This window comes from Canis lupus, chromosome 22 (genome assembly GCF_011100685.1).
Source record: "Canis lupus familiaris isolate Mischka breed German Shepherd chromosome 22, alternate assembly UU_Cfam_GSD_1.0, whole genome shotgun sequence".
Lineage (NCBI taxonomy): Eukaryota > Metazoa > Chordata > Mammalia > Carnivora > Canidae > Canis > Canis lupus.
Genome location: NC_049243.1, coordinates 1,833,615 through 1,850,063, shown reverse-complemented (window position 1 = coordinate 1,850,063; position 16,449 = coordinate 1,833,615). Strand labels below are relative to the sequence as shown.

The 16,449-nt window shown below is 36.4% G+C and overlaps 3 protein-coding genes across 43 annotated transcripts in view; 2 read left to right on the top strand and 1 right to left on the bottom strand.

The window, feature by feature from the left end:
• TRIM13 (tripartite motif containing 13) overlaps positions 1-5,109 on the top strand; it is a 32,358-nt gene extending 27,249 nt beyond the window's left edge. For all 3 annotated transcript variants that reach the window (XM_038569421.1, XM_038569422.1, XM_038569423.1), the window contains one exon: positions 3,510-5,109. In XM_038569421.1, the coding sequence (XP_038425349.1) occupies positions 3,516-4,739 (1,224 nt within the window). In that variant the 5' untranslated portion in view covers positions 3,510-3,515 and the 3' untranslated portion in view covers positions 4,740-5,109. The remainder of the gene's footprint in view (positions 1-3,509) is intronic.
• The window catches only part of LOC102156997, a 126,772-nt gene that overhangs the window by 27,330 nt on the left and 82,993 nt on the right, over positions 1-16,449 (bottom strand). For 22 of the 39 annotated variants that reach the window (XR_005376132.1, XR_005376148.1, XR_005376163.1 and 19 more), the window contains 2 exons: positions 14,924-14,987; positions 11,013-11,138 (listed from right to left, as the gene is read on the bottom strand). Coding sequence is in view for 5 of the 39 variants with exons in the window: in XM_038569431.1 (XP_038425359.1) it covers positions 11,027-11,138; positions 14,924-14,987 (176 nt within the window). In the remaining 34 variants the exon portion in view is untranslated. Of the gene's footprint in view, positions 1-6,576; positions 7,601-8,193; positions 9,148-11,012; positions 11,139-13,063; positions 13,117-14,923; positions 14,988-16,449 lie in introns of those variants that run through there. The other 17 variants (XR_005376161.1, XR_005376155.1, XR_005376135.1 and 14 more) reach the window with 4 other exon arrangements.
• KCNRG (potassium channel regulator) lies at positions 6,492-14,616 on the top strand. Its single transcript, XM_038569424.1, has 2 exons — positions 6,492-7,512; positions 11,581-14,616. The coding sequence occupies exons 1-2, from the start codon at positions 6,932-6,934 to the stop codon at positions 11,816-11,818; spliced, it is 819 nt and encodes a 272-aa protein (XP_038425352.1). The 5' UTR covers positions 6,492-6,931; the 3' UTR covers positions 11,819-14,616.

Below are 16,449 nucleotides of genomic sequence, written 5' to 3'. Positions count from 1 at the left end.
AAGTTGGCTCTGGAAGTGGTCACATTAATTTGGTCATAGAGGAAAAAAAATGTTTAGCTTTTAAAGTGAATGGAAATAAGAATATTTAAATTATAAACCAAAATTTGTAAGCTGCATCACTCAAAATGGAACAGGATCCACCATAATTTTGATGCACATTTTTATTTTTTTAAAAAGATGTATTTATTTGAAAGAGCGTGCGCGTCCGCAGGCTGGGGGCGGGGCAGAGGAAGATGAGCAGATTCCGCACTGAATGGGGAGCCTCACTCTGGGCTTGATCCCAGGACCCTGAGATCATGGTCTGAGCTAAAATCTAGAGTCGGTCCCTTAACCAACTGAACCTTACCCAGGTGCCCCTTACTGCAAATTAAAAAAAAAAAAAAATTTTTTTTTAAAGATTTTATTTATTCATGAGAGAGACAGTGAGAGACAGAGAGAGAGAGAGGCAGAGACACAGGCAGAGGGAGAAGTAGGCTCCATGCAGGGAGCCCAATATGGGACTCGATCTCGGGACCCCAGGATCATGCCTTGGGTGGAAGGGAGGTGCTAAGGAAACCTCTGAGCCACCCAGGTGTCCCTATGCAAACTTTTAAATAGTTTTTACCTCTGATTCATTTTCAGACCTATAAGGTGATTATGGCATTGATGTCTGTTTACCACTAAATTTTCCTGTGTATGACATTTTCCTGTTTACTTTTGATCACACTTGATTGCCTTAAAATTCTTTTTGGCCCCTATTACAGTATCTTTCTCAGAGTTCCTCAAAGTTTCTCTTTGCTTTTTTCCTCTGCATCCCAACCACTTGGTATTCTTTGTTTTTCCTCTTATTTAATATGCTTGGATAAGAATGTCTGGAAATACTAACCTTGCAAGAATGAATAAATTATCTTATTGAATGCTGACCCCCATTACTTTCCTGTTTCTACTGCCTTCTCCAAAATCTAGTTTTGGCATAGAGTTCTTAGGTGAAAGAGGGACAAGGAGCAGTGGAGATGATAAAATAGGAGGATCATCAAAAGTTTTCCTTCTCTGTTCTAGAGTCAGAATGTTTTACAGCTGCTACAGAACTTCTCTCAGGGAGTATACTAACTCCAGTGTTTATAGCCATTCTCCTCCTCCCAATGCTTTTCAAATAACCTTTGCTTTAATTCTGCATATAATTGTATAATTTTTTATACATATCTCCCATAACTTAATGTAAAACCACAAACTAATTAGCCTTGGAAATAGCTAACTTTTTAAATACTATTTCTCTTTTAGATTATAGCTCTAATTGTGACTCCTAAAATTACAGCCCAAATTTATTTACTTTTGATTATAAGATGGTCTACAGATTATTAGACTCTATTTTATTTATTAGTTTGGTGGTACTGTGACATACATATGTCCCTCAGCAAGCTGAATGAGGACATATTTAGCACTATATTTGGTTTTAAAACTTTAGGGATGGAGGTTTTAAAGTGTACATTTTAAAATAATAAACTTGAACTGAGAAATGATCTTCTTTGGATCAGGAATCTCAAATTTTTTGGTCTCAGGACTTTATATTACACTCGTAAAAACTGAGGATCCGAAGAGTTTTTATTTACATATGTACTGTATGTAGATGTTTATTGTATTGGAAATTAAAACAAAAATTTTCAGATATTTAAAATAACGATAAACCCATTACGTGTTGACACAAATAATTTGTGAAAAATAACATTTTCAAAACAGTTTTGAGAAGAGTGGCTTTACTTTACATATTTATAGTTCTCTTTAATGAACTGCTATTAATAGATTATAACTGGAGTCTTTAATCTGTCCCTGCATTACACCTGTTACAGTACGTTATTTTGGTTGAAATATACAAAGAAGATCATATCTGGTCTTGCAGATATATAGTTGATAAAGGGAGGAATATTTTAATAGCCTTTTCTGATCATTGTGGATCTTTGATACTATACCAAAACTCAACAAGTGGTAGTTTCTTAAAAGTTGCAATATGAAATTTGGAATCATACTGTTGAATGTATTGGTCTTTTGATCTTTTACCCAAGCATGATTTATAACATGCATTGGTGGACCAATTTGTTCATTGTGTTATGCAGATCCCCGAATATTAATATTTTATTATACAATAATGTCCCCCCTAAAAAAATTAAAAGCCCACATTCTTTAAAATTACCACGTATTTCATTAGAAAATCTTTAATGAATATGTTGGCAAATTGAACTCCAATAAAAATAATTTTTAAAAAATCTTTAATGAGAAGCTATCAAGTTCTTAAGTGGCAAAAATTTTTGCCAGAATTCTAATTTTTACTCAAAAACTTAACTTTTATCATTGGTAAGAAATATCATTTGTTTCCCCAAAGTGAAGGGCTTATTTTATTTTTGAGAAGATGCTTGCTTTACCTAAGCCAGTTTGTCATTCATTCTGTAAAAATTGTGTTCCACAAGGAAAAAAGCAGCTGGTTGAGACTGCGACTCAATCATGTAATTGCTTTTTCTCCAGACGGTATCTGCTGGATGCAGCAGTAATGCTTTGTTTACTTCCTGTTTTGTCATTCAAAGTATTAAAAAGGCATGTACACAAGAATCAAGATTTAATAAGATAAATAAATACTTGTTGCTGCTTCATAAACAACATTCTTAAATGAAACTGGCTACCACCCCTCACTCGTGCTGTGGGTGTATAGTAATGAGGATTACAGTAACTCGTGGTACAGTTTGGGGCTACCCTTTGCCTTGCTGGATTCCTGCTGAGGCTCCAGCAGTGTCTACTTACCATTGCTTTTACAGCACTATCGTCAACGTGCCAAAAGCAAGTATCATCTCAGTATTACTGTGAAAAAAAGTATTGACCTTCACGAATGACTTGAAAGAGCCTTAGAAACACCAGATTTCTGCCCACATTTTGAGAATTGATGCTCTAGACAGTCCTGGTGGTTAAAACAACAACTACTCATTTAATTCTCTAAAGAATGAATTGCAACTCTAATGTTTTTACTTATGATTTTAATAATTGTAATCTTGCCTTTGAAATAGAAAAATTTGCCAATTTTTAATAAGAGCCTGAACAAGATGCATGCTTGAATTTATATTTCTGTGTTTCTTTCTTTTAAATAGCATACCATTTTCTAATTGTGGGCCCAGACTAAAGAGCTCATTCTATTCAGACACTGAGTAGCTTTGTTTCTGACAGCTAGTAGTCAGCTTTCTGTTTTAAAACAATCAAGTTGGGTCCTGCTGGCTCAACTTGCAGTTGTCCTAGACCTAACCCTATCTCAGCCAAAGACTGTTGTTGGAAAGCCCACACAAAGCCCTTGTGTACAGGGAGTCCTGCTAATAAGGAGTGCGTTCTAGTCCTAGCAGATTAAATCTGCTTTGGTGTGCATTCCCTTCCCAAATTTCTCACTCATTTCCTTTGTTTGCCTGGTTATTTCAGTGAGAGATCGTTTTTAATGCCCATGAAGAGAGTTTCTTCTGATTATTACTGGAGTAAAAATGTTTCTTTTTCTATGGTAGGATGTGATGGAGCTGCTTGAAGAAGATCTCACGTGCCCAATTTGTTGCAGTCTGTTTGATGATCCTCGAGTTTTGCCTTGCTCACACAACTTTTGCAAAAAATGCTTAGAAGGTATCTTAGAGGGAACTGTACGGAATTCCTTGTGGAGAGCCTCTCCATTCAAGTGCCCTACATGCCGTAAGGAAACGTCAGCTACTGGAGTTAATAGCCTGCAGGTTAATTACTCCCTGAAGGGTATTGTGGAAAAGTATAACAAAATCAAGATCTCTCCCAAAATGCCAGTGTGCAAAGGACACTTAGGGCAGCCTCTCAACATTTTCTGCTTGACTGATATGCAGCTCATTTGTGGGATCTGTGCTACTCGTGGTGACCACACCAAGCATGTCTTCTGTTCTATTGAAGATGCCTATGCTCAGGAAAGAGATGCCTTTGAGTCGCTCTTCCAGAGCTTTGAGACCTGGCGTCGGGGAGATGCTCTTTCTCGCTTGGATACCTTGGAAACTAGCAAAAGGAAATCTCTACAGTTACTGACTAGAGATTCAGATAAGGTGAAGGAGTTTTTTGAGAAGTTACAACACACATTAGATCAAAAGAAGAATGAAATCCTGTCTGACTTTGAGACCATGAAACTTGCAGTTATGCAAGCCTATGACCCAGAGATCAACAAACTCAACACTATCTTGCAGGAACAACGAATGGCCTTTAACATTGCCGAGGCTTTCAAAGACGTGTCAGAACCCATCATATTTCTGCAACAGATGCAGGAGTTCAGGGAGAAAATAAAAGTAATCAAGGAGACTCCTTTACCTCCCTCTAACTTGCCCACCAGTCCTTTAATGAAGAACTTTGATACCAGTCAGTGGGAAGACATAAAATTAGTAGATGTGGATAAACTTTCCTTGCCTCAAGACACTGGCACATTCATTAGCAAGATTCCCTGGAGCTTTTATCAGTTGTTTGTGGTGGTCCTTCTGTTCAGCCTTCTTGTTTTCTTTGGTCCCACTATATTTCTAGAAGGATCTTTATTTGATGAACTCACAATTTGGAAAGACCATCTCTCAAACTTCAGTTCCTATCTGACTAAATCAGCTGATTTTGTAGAACAATCAATGTTTTACTGGGAACAGGTGATGGACGGGTTTTTCATTTTCAGTGAAAAATTTAAGAATTTTATGTTGGTGGTGCTGAACAATGTGGCAGACTTTGTGTGCAAATATAAACTATTATAAAAACCTGTTGCAAGCATATAGTTCTCTGTCTTTTGTTAGAAATTTGTTGACAAGCCGAGCGGTAGTTCAGATTTGGTCAAGATTTCAGTCAGATATTTTCCTGCAAAAGTATGCCTTTCAAAAGTAATGTCCTGTTCGTGGTGTTCAAATTAGGTAGCATAAAGATAAATGTGAATTTAATAGTACAGTCCTGAACCCTCCTTCCTTTTTAAAGAGTGCTTTTGAAATACACCTCCTGCCCCCAATGTTGGTTGTGTTTACGCTGTGGAAAGAGGAGGCAAAAGAGCACACGATCTGATAGTTTATTAATGAGGAAGTGTAACCGTGATTGTTCATTTAAGCATGTAATAAAGATGACTCTTGTAAAGCAGCTTTTTTTGAGACTGAACGTTCTTTTTAAAAAAAAAAAAAGTAAAGAAATATGGGTGGATTGGACTTCCAAATTTTTCTAGATTTGGATTTCTAAATTTTACTTTTTTGCTGAAATGTAAATCTCAGGTGAACAAAAAGCATTTTCCAGCATTTTTAGGAGGGTGGGGATTTCAACTTGCCTTTTTCTCCTTTGGTCTTGTAAACTTATCACCAAAGGAATTCAGTGATACAGTACAGCAGTGTTAGGTAGCTGTGCAAGCAAAGGCACAGGTTTAAAAAAAAAAAAAAAAAGTCACACACATGGCAAGAACAGGAAATGGGAAAGCCTTCTTTTTACTGGCAGCTAAGTGTTGTGTTGTTCCAAGGTATCATGGCAACTGTACAACCAAACCAATGCACTTGCTTAACATCTTTCTAAAGGGTAAGATTAATTTGATGATAGATGGAACAGTCTTTCAGCTATTATAAAGTACAAAGCAATCAGCTAAACACTAATGTGTGTTAGCTATAATTTAAATCTTTTTTAAAAAGATAGCAAGAAATGCACATACATATATACAACTGGGGAAAAAAGAAAACACTGTTGCTGTCCTATCTGCTTGCATGAGATAAAGATGCCCTATCTCCCACAGATTAAAAATACTTCATTTTCTCATCATGCTTAGAATTCAGGTGAAACAAGAAGTGATCTCATCTTACAATGCTCTCTAGTCCCTTATTTTTGTCATGGAACAGGATATTCCTTAGAAAGCCCACAGTGTCTTTTACCCTGTCCTTTAATTTGGTTGAGAGGAGGCAACTAAATTTAAAGTACAGAAGAATCCAGCTACGGGAATAAGTCAAATTAAGCTGCTAGTTGAGGTAATGGCTGCCTCATCCATAATTGACAATTCATGATTTAGCCACTAAATTGCTAAGGGGTTCATAAATTATGATCATGTTTCTCTGTAAATCTTACTCTGCTGTGATAACTCACTGTAGATAAGAGGTCTGGGGAAAGGGGAGGAAAGGGGAGTGCTTTTCTGCTCCCAGTATTTTTATTCTAAAGATTATAATTTATTTGAGAGCACGAGGGAGATGGGGAGAGAGAGCATGTGTGCATGTGAGCTCACGCACGAGTGGGGGAGGGGCGGAGAGACAGGGAGAAGTAGGGCCTGACACTGGGCTGGATCCAAGGGCCCCCAACCCATCATGACCTGAGCTGAAGGCAGACACTTAACTAAGCCATCTAGGGACCCCTCCCAGTATATATATATTTTTAAGATTTTACTTATTCATGAGAGACATAGAGGCAGAGACACAGGCAGAAGGAGACGCAGGCTCCCTGCGGGGAGCCCAATGTGGGGCTCGACTCCTGGACCCCCGGATCACAACCTGAGCTGAAGGCAGATGCTCAATCAATGAGCCACCCAGGTGCCTCCCAGTATTTTTTTTTTCTTTCTTTAAAATAGAGATATACAATAGGTTTTCATGGAGAATTTTTTTTTTTTAATGGAATACAGGAAAGGGATCTACTTGACATCTCTCCTTAGAAATATTGGCAGTTTTTCTTAAACAATCCAGTTCCTCATCTGTTGCTTTTTCATTTTGTATACTGCAAGTTCCCAAGCAACTCAAATTTGCAAACACAGCTATGGATACGCTCGCTATTTGCTTTACAGCAGTTATGTGGGAATCTAGAGGTCTGTTTTTTGTTATTTTCCCCGCCTCTCCATTTCTTAATTGTATGTAACCAGCAACATTTATGGTCGGAGGTTGATTTACAAGTTGCCAAGTCTGTGGCTGATGGTTTGCAGCCTCTAGCTTGAAGCAAGAAAAGGATGAGTAGTCAGGAACTGGTCACTTTGAATGTGGGAGGGAAGATATTCACAACAAGGTGCTCTACCATAAAGCAGTTTCCTGCTTCTCGGTTGACACGAATGATGGAGGGCACAGACCAAGAATTCAAGATGGTTGGTGGCCAGATTTTTGTGGACAGAGATGGCATGCTATTTAGTTTCATCTTAGATTTTTTGAGAACTCATCAGCTGTTATTACCAGCCGACTTTTCAGACTATCTGAGGCTTCAGAGAGAAGCTCTTTTCTATGAACTGGATCCTCTGGTCGACCTCTTAAACCAAGAAGACCGGCTACTGCCAAGACCTGCTCTTGTGGAGGTGCAGTTCCTAAGCAGAAACACTCAAGCTTTTTTCAGGGTGTTTGGCTCTTGCAGCAAAACAATTGAGATGCTAACTGGGAGGATTACGGTGTTTGTAGAGCAACCTTCGGCACTGACCTGGAGTAGTAACTCTTTCCCTCCTCAGATGACCTTACTTCCTCTGCCTCCACAAAGACCTTCCTACCATGACCTGGTTTTCTGGTGCGGCTCCGACAACACTACTGATAACCAAACTGGAGTCAGGTATTTTGTACTTGGAAGGCTTTCTCCTCTTATGACAGTTCCTGATGTTTCCCCTCCAAACTGAAAGTTTCTCATGGCTGAGACTTTTCTTGGAAAAAAAAAAAAGATTACTCAAATGTTTTGAGGTAATAAGTAGAGCTGGGTAGAATGATCAGATAATTACTGTCCAAACTGGGCTACTTTTCAGAGTGAAAGAGGGTATTGTTATTATGTGGGACAATAGGAATAAGCCAAGACTGTCCAGGGAAAACTGCAACTATAGTCATTCAAGTTGTGAGAGGAAATAATTTTATAGATAATGTTCCATTGCTGGTGAATTTGGCTTAGGACCGAGACCGCTTTCTTTCCCCAAGAGATTCTTTTAGTGGCTGGCAATGTAGTAAAGTTTCAGTAGTTTCTCCCGATTTCCTTACACTCTGTGTGTATTTGCTCTTTTAGTCCTTATGATTTGACTACTGATTTTCCTCCATCCCACTTTATTTTTAAACACCATTAAGGCAGATATATCCCATAGCAAATCTGGTATCCTATTACATCTTTGGCACTCTGAGACAACTCAAAATATTGGGATAGGCTGTCAGTATGTTAAGGATAGTTGCTCCTGAGTCAATTATTCACTTTCTCTCACTGTTGTTCTTGGCTGAACACTAAGGCTGATTTCCACTCTGCTGTCAGGGACACTTTTTTTTCTCCTTAAAAATGTCTTAATGCTGTCCCACCATTATTTTACTAACTGTTAAAGCTGGCTTTAATTTTCAGGAGGAAGAAAAAGGAGCCTGCATATGTTTTTTACTGGTATTATTTAAAATGTTTTTTTTTTTTTTTTTTGAGGGGGCGTTGAGAAAAGGTAGACATAGTTTGGGATATTTTCTTGACTTCAGCAGTCGCCATTGGGAAGGATCAATGTTTGCCTCTCCCACAACACACCCCTTTGTTCTACTTACCAACTGAAGAACACTGGGCAGTATGACAATTCTTCAGTTCTTACACTTAATAATTTCCTGCCCTCTCCAAAAGGTTGAAATGTCACTTTGGGAAGAGTTAAATTAATAGGCTGATTGTGAAGGGAATTTAAGACCCTATCTTTATCTTGAAGTGTTTTAAGATATCTCTGTATACAACTTTCTTTTCACTGGTGGGGCACTAATGAATAGAAGGGAAAAACTATCAGTTTTTTTTTTTTTTTTAATTTGATTTAATGATTAGGATCTTTGAGGATCCCCCCGCCCTTTTTAAAGATAGAAACCTAGGAAAAATGGCCTAATTAATTTTAAGAAGAAACATGCAAGATGAAAAGATACTGGAAATACTAAACACTTATATCTATGCATTTGGAGAAAATAATTGAAAAAAACACTAAAAAACAAAAATTAAAAACTAAGGTTGGAATATACTTGTATGTACAGTGCCAACTGGTTTTTCCTTTGTTGTTAATTTTTTTCATCATAATGTGAGAGTGGCATTATATTTAAACTTCCAAAATAGGGAATTCCAAAACCAGAAGCTGTTTTACTAATTATATTTTTTCATCACCAAATAGTACTATTTTCAGTTGCTGAAAGTTTAGAGTTCTTTTCCACTCCATAAGTGTTGATTTTTTTCTATCATGCCAATTTCAAAGTAGAGATGGATAACCTGAGAAAGGAACATTATTGGGATTTTGGGTGATTGGATGAAAACTCTGGCCCTGAAAGGCCCATCTTAGGTACGTAACTGCCTGCGTAGTCATTTTTATTTCTTGTTCACTCCCTGTTCTGAATCATCCATTCAGATGTTTTTTATAGGTTGGAAGTGGAGGAGTTGCCTGGTTGGCCCTAAGAGTCCGGTGTATCATCCAGCTGTTCAGTATGTTCTACTAATATGATTCACCACTCTGAGATCTTGTTAACCTAGCAGATTGCTCAGTTATCATCTCTGAAGTTCACAGTATAAGAAATACTTGGGGGATCCCTGGGTGGCGCAGCGGTTTAGCACCCGCCTTTGGCTCAGGGCGCGATCCTGGAGACTCGGGATCGAATCCCACATTGGGCTCCCGGTGCATGGAGCCTGCTTCTCCCTCTGCCTATGTCTCTGCCTTTCTTTCTCTGTGTGTGACTATCGTAAATAAAAAAAAAAAAAAAAAGAAAAGAAAAAAAGACTTGGCTTGCAACTTGCACAAGGCCATTCATATGATACCACATTATCAAGCTCAAGTTATGGTCACAGGATTCTAGAGCCTTTATTCTATCCGACCTTTCCTTATTAAACTGGATCAAATGGAAAAGTGTAGTTGCATTTTTAAGTTTTTAAAATAAGTTTTGAGGGGCGCCTGGGTAGCTCAGTCAGTTAAGGGTCTGCCTTTGGCTCAGGTCATGATCTCAGGGTTCTGGGATCAAGCCCGGCATCAGGCTCCCCACTCAGTGGGGAGTCTACTTCTCCCTCCCTTTGCCCCTCCCCCTGATCATTTTCTCTCTCAATAAATAAATAAGATCTTATAAAAAAATAAGTTTTGATTTTCTATTTCTCAATGCATTCATTCTTCTATCCTCTTCTGCCTTAAAATCTTTCATTTCTTAATTTGACCTCAAAGAGAATCAAGTACTGTAGCTCAGTGATTTCTTGCAAGTGTTTGTTATCATCTACTGTATATTATTTGTATCTTAATGTGAGATATGCTATAACTTTTCTTCTCTTTAACAAATGCTTCTAGGCTACACACACAAGATCTGGGAATTGGGACTAGATGGAATGATTTCCTAATGTTAAAAATTTGCTGTATCAAACATAATAAACATTTTTTGATATGTACTTTTATAAATCTTATAGTATTTTCTTTGCCTAGAATTAATTAATTTCTAAATGTAAGCTACAATAATCACTCTTATTTGATTTTTTAAAAAAGATTTTACTTATTTGAGTGAGAGAGAGAGAGAGAGAGAGAGAGCGAGCGTGCACAAGCAGGGGGGAGTGGCAGGCAGAGGGAGAGGGAGAAGCAGGCTTCCCCCTGATCAGGGAGCCTGATGTAGAGCTTGATCCCAGGACCCTGGGATCATGACCTGAGTGGAAGGCAGACCTTTAACCGACTGAGCCACTCAGGTGCCCCAATAATCACTCTATTTTAATCATAATTAAAAAGAGGCTAAGGAAGCCTTAAGGGCTCTTTTTATGACATGAAACTACTGAGAATTTAGGCTGCTATGTGGAAGTAATTTAAGTTAGCCTTTTCTTCACATCTCATAAACAAACAGTGAGAGGATTCAAAGACATAAAAATATCCTGGATGGCATGTAAAGGGGTAATATCTATCGCAATATATAGTGGACATGCTATGTTGACACTATTAAAACTAAGATACAGCCAATCTGAAAAGTTCAGGTATATTTTTCTTGAACTATGTGTATTGGTTCTATAGAATTTCCTAGGAAATAGAAAGTTTTGTCATTTTGACTCCAGAGGCCTTTTGACCCTGAGCTTTACTCTTTAGCAATGGAACAATTTTGATTGAGTAAAAACTGACAATAAAATCTTGACATTTTTATTTTTGCAAAATTGTATCTGAAAACCATGTGTTTGATAGAAATACGCCACAAAAGAAACAATTTGTTCTGTCAGTGCTAATCTGGGTAGAATTACATCTAGCAGGAAAACTGTAAATGTAGAAAATATTCATTAAAATGGTTGAATTAATTAACTTAATTACGTTGATTAAAACAATATTTAGTAAACTGAAAACAAAAATTGGAAATAGTTGTTACATTATATAAAAATTAAGCTAATTGTTTAATCAAATTGTTTGCTCCAGAAAATGATTTTGCAATGAAAATTCGTCAATGTTGGTATATTCCTAAATGTGGAATTAAAATGACCTTGGAGATCACAGGAAGGTCTCTATTTTCAGTACCCGAAGTTACTGATTGGATTTATAAATGAAGTCTCAAAAAAAAAAAAAAAAAAAAAAAAAAAAAAAAAAAAAACCTGAACAAAAATGGTATGACACCTTTATTTGAAGTTGTAGGTCAAACTGATGTGTTTAGTTTTGCTAGTTATTAAAGGGATGCTTTATAATCAAACTTCTATTGTGTGTCCTAGGTATGTTTCTATAAAACCTGATAACCGAAAATTGGCCAACGGAACTAACGTCCTCGGCTTACTAATCGACACTTTATTAATGGAAGGCTTCCACCTAGTCAGCACTAGAACATCATCCTCTGAAGACAAAACTGAATGCTATAGCTTTGAAAGGATAAAAAGGCCTGAAGTTCTCACCATGAACAAAACACTGAAACCAGAAACTACCCTGTCGGAGCAATCTCAGAAAAAGAAATGAGGTCCTCTGTTCTCTTTTACAGTAAAGAGAAATTGCCATTTTCTTTTTTGGAAATTCCACATTTATGGCATGTATGTTAGTCAAATATGTACTCAGTGTAACTCTTGTCCGTGTTTCCTAGCATGCCATCTCCGGCAACCATACTTCACCAGTGCTTACGCCACACTAACGGCTAGCTGCTCTCTGAATACCACTGTGCACTTAGTGTGTTGGCACATGTTACTTCTACCTTCAATGCCTCTTTCCTTTTCTTTTCTTGAAAACTTACACAACTCTCAAGAATGGGCTCTGGAATCAGACTGCTTGATTTCTAATCCCAACTTAATCAGTTACTAGCTATGTGACTTGGGCATGCCATTTAAGCTCTTTGTGCTTCAACTTCATCATCTATCAAATGAGGATAATTTATCTCCCTTATAGGATATATGAAAATAAAAGGAGATAATGTAAAATACTCAACACACTGTCTGGCACAAGGTAGGCACCAAGTAACTTTAGTGATGGTGACGATGATGAAGAAGAGAAAGATGACTGGTGGCCCACTTTCAAATGTACCTTCTCAGTGAGGCCTTATCTTCCTCCTTTCCGAACAAGCATATTAACCAGCCCTTTCCTCTGTATAGACTTACATGCCATCATAAAACAATTTTTTTTCACCTGAATGTGAGGTCAATCCACTCAACAATTTTAACACTACTATGTATAAACCACTGCTAAACATTTGGTGAGAGGAATAATAACTTTGTTACTAATTGGCACCTACATGTGGCCCAACATTTTCATATGGGTATCACTTAACTCTTAACTCTTGACTGAATTAATTTCATTGTTATTTAGTGTTATTTTAAAATATAAGAAAATAATGGCAGAAGCTTGTCTTGGACAAACCACGCTGAAAATTTTGTTCTATCAAATCATATGTACATATCAATCTATCTCATGTGTACAAATACAAATCATCACAATGACACATTAAGATCTGTCAGTCCTTAATGGGACCATCAGTAGTTGGGTCTCCCCTATTCTCCTACTTCTTTTATGTGGGTTTAGCTTCTCTCCATCACCCACAATTTCATTTTGGATGAGACACTAAATATCTTAGCTAATTCTTAAACCTCAATAATTTACCTTATAAGTGACTGGAAGTTATCCCTAAGAAGATTTTCTAAAAAGGAAAGCTAAGGTTGAAATTTACTCTTGCATTTAATATACAAGTCATAATTACAAAGAGTTCTTAGGTTATGGTAAAGTTGGAATTAATTTGAGCTGCTTTCAAAATATATCTGAAATCAAGGAGCCTGAAATGACATAAAATGGTCAAGGGAAAGCACCTAGAGAAATACTATATGGTTTAGGGAATCATAAGCTATTTCAAATTTATCTTCTATACTGTTTACATCTGGCGCATTTCACTTTTGCTTTATAAGTTTTTGTATTGGTTCTCTATCACAAATAATAGAAATGGTCACATCACTAGAAACCTTGCTGGGATAACAAAAGACTTGCTTAGAGCACTCTAAACCTCCCATATCCTACTGTTATTTTTCCTCTGTATTGGGTAAATGAGCTCCTTTACAGCAAGTTTAGCAATGCAGAAGAGCCACTATGAGAAAAAAAATTTTTTTCACTATGAGAAAATTAAAAAAAAAAATTTAGGAAAGTTTTATATTTTCTTGTAGCCAAAAAAACCCATGGAAGAAAACAATGTGACATCAAACTTAGTGTTTCAAAGTTCAAGAAATAGAGTTGACATGAAAATATATTACTAAAAATACTTAGATTTCTGGAATACCAATGACCTAGTAAAAGCCATAATTACCAGCTTTGCCACAGAGCTACACTTCAAGAATTATTAGGCCTTCTATTAGACCTTTTAGAGGTGAAAATTAAAGTAAAAATTTCACCAAAAAACTCATTATGTCATAAATATTAAGCTTAAAAAATGCCTTAATAATTACCTAAACTAAGAGATAGATCCAACCACAAAAATCTTTTAATGGATAAAAAGTTAACACCTTACATAGTGAATGGGAAATGAGTATTAAGCATGGCACAGAATTAAAGAGCATAACACACAGCAAAATAAATAGGACTTTGTTTCCCGAACTAAAAAGTGCCTAAGACTTGTCTAATTATACAGAGCTTTTAGGTAGGCAGCATTCTGCACCTTCACATTTCATATCAACATCTCCAAATCCATAAATCACTGTTTTAAAGTGGTTTTTTACTCTATCAGCTGAGTAAAACACATCCAAAACCAATTGTTTTTATTTCATGATACTCTCCATTATTTTATACTCTGGTAAGAATCTAAATTTCTTTGGGTTCCCAAGTTGGAAGCCAAATAGGAGAGGTTTATCTTTCTCTCCTTGTATTAAGAGACCCCAGGGAAGTCTGGCTGTAATGTCTGAGCTTCCATGAATTCTTTTAATATGAAGACTGGGATTGCACTTTCTACTGATCGTTATATTCTCCCACAGTGCTGGACATCTAATGGTCTCAAACTGAATTGAAAAATCTGGAACACTGTAGTCTCAGTGAATAGGTACTTGGAAAAACAAGAATTATAGTAGATTCAAAGATGGATGATACTTTATGTAGAGTCTAAAAGAACTGATTCAAGCTAAAGACTACAGAAAAAAAATCCAATGGTATTTTTCTATTAGTTTACTCGGGTAGGGTGCCTGAGTAGCTCAGTTGGTTAAGAGCCTGCCTTCAACTCAGGTCATGATTTTGGGTCTTGGGATCAAGCTTCACATTGGGCTTCCTGCTCTGCAGGGAGTCTACTTCTCCCTCTTCCTCTGCCCCTAATGCTGCTTGTGCTCTGTCTCAAATAAATAAATAAAATCTTTTTAAAAAATTGCTTACTTGGGTAACTGCATACAAAATGAGATGAAAATATAGATGTATATATGAATACTAACTAGTTGAAAGTGACACAAAATTACACATTTAATCAGTGAAATCAGCCAGCCAAAACTGGAATGTACATAATATGCTAATAAAAATGCAATGCTACAAGAATGCTTAGTAATTAATGTTAAGGGAACAGAAGTTCAGAATGAATGTTATTATGACTATAATTGATATTAAATCTTGACTTACCTCCATAATTTAGGAGTCATAAAAAGATAGAAGTCATCAGACCAGGCATATAAGTCGGATGCAACTAGGACAGAAATACAGAAAAAAATGTTCCCAGTTCTGGATAACCTTATTTGAAGTTCTAGGTTTACTGAACTTGATTAATCAAATGGTTCAAGTTTTGAGGTGAAATGGTCTAAAAGATGCTGATATATCCAGAAGACATATTACTGAGTTTTTTTAAAATGCTATTTTGGAAGCACAGATTGATATTTTAGATTTCCTTATATATCATTAAAATGGTACATTAAAAAATCAATTCAAAATATAGAATAATGTGGAATTTCTTTCTGATGAAGGTGGCTATTTTTTATAGCAAGTAGTAACTAGATAGAAGATACTTTGACTTTTTAAATAGAAATCCTACAACACAAGGTTTAGCTCCTAGAAAACAAAAATTATTGACAATTAAAATTTTCCCTCCTTTGGCCACGTTTTAAAATCCTGCTACAATGTACTGAATCCCTGTTTGATTTGTTCTAACACTTTTTTACTCAGAAGCAAACCTGATTTAGGGTGAGAAGAAGAAAGTCACAGGCCTCTTAGAACCTTCATTTTTAACTGTATTTCTCCATCAAAACCAAGTATTCATGTAAGGAATCTCAATTACCTAAACCTATTTTGGCCATCTCCTGGAATTTTTTGTTATATCTCCTTTGAAATGCCACAACTGCACATTTGGAAAACTTGTCTTCCTGGTTTTCAAATTTCTGTTTATTATTATAGCTCTTCAGCCAGAATGCCATGTCTTTGTGCTGTACTGTTTCTTGAAACTGGAGACCAGCACATTTCCCACAATTCAATTACCTGCCTTTCCATTTGAGAAATTAAAGCCATGTCAATTTTATAAAGTTTTAACTGACTGAATCATTTGAACTTTAAGTTCTCAGTTTCATTCCCTCAATCTAATACTGGGAAAGATCTTAGTTTTATTAATAAATATGACGGTAAGGTTCAAGAATATAACACATTTAGTCATTGATGCTCATAACTAATACAAGAGTAGGGATTTTCTTATAGGCATAAGCTTAGGATATGACAGCCTAAGGAAAAAAAAGGGGTTGATTTTTAGAAGTGTTTATTTGAGATTACATACCTCATCAAACAGTTTATTTATATAAATTTGTGCATCACATATTTCTTTTTAAAAGAAAAAGATTGGGGTCCTCAGTTGGTTAAGCATCAGACTTGTGATTTCGGCTTAGGTCATGATCTCAGGGTTGTGAGATCAAGCTACAATAGTTACATCTAGTTAGATCTACTACAACAGTTACATGCCCAGTTTCTTCATTACTTTGTTACTATCTTAAAATCCTTCTCCATGTAGTATATATTGCTATATTTAATTCCATTACTTTGTCAATTTCTATTATTCTGTTTCAAGAGGCCATAATCTCTCTCTATTCCATATTCTATCAAGACGAAAGTCCTCTAATTTGTTTTCCAGGCAAAGGCCTAATTACTTAGTTTTAATCCAGTTATTCAAA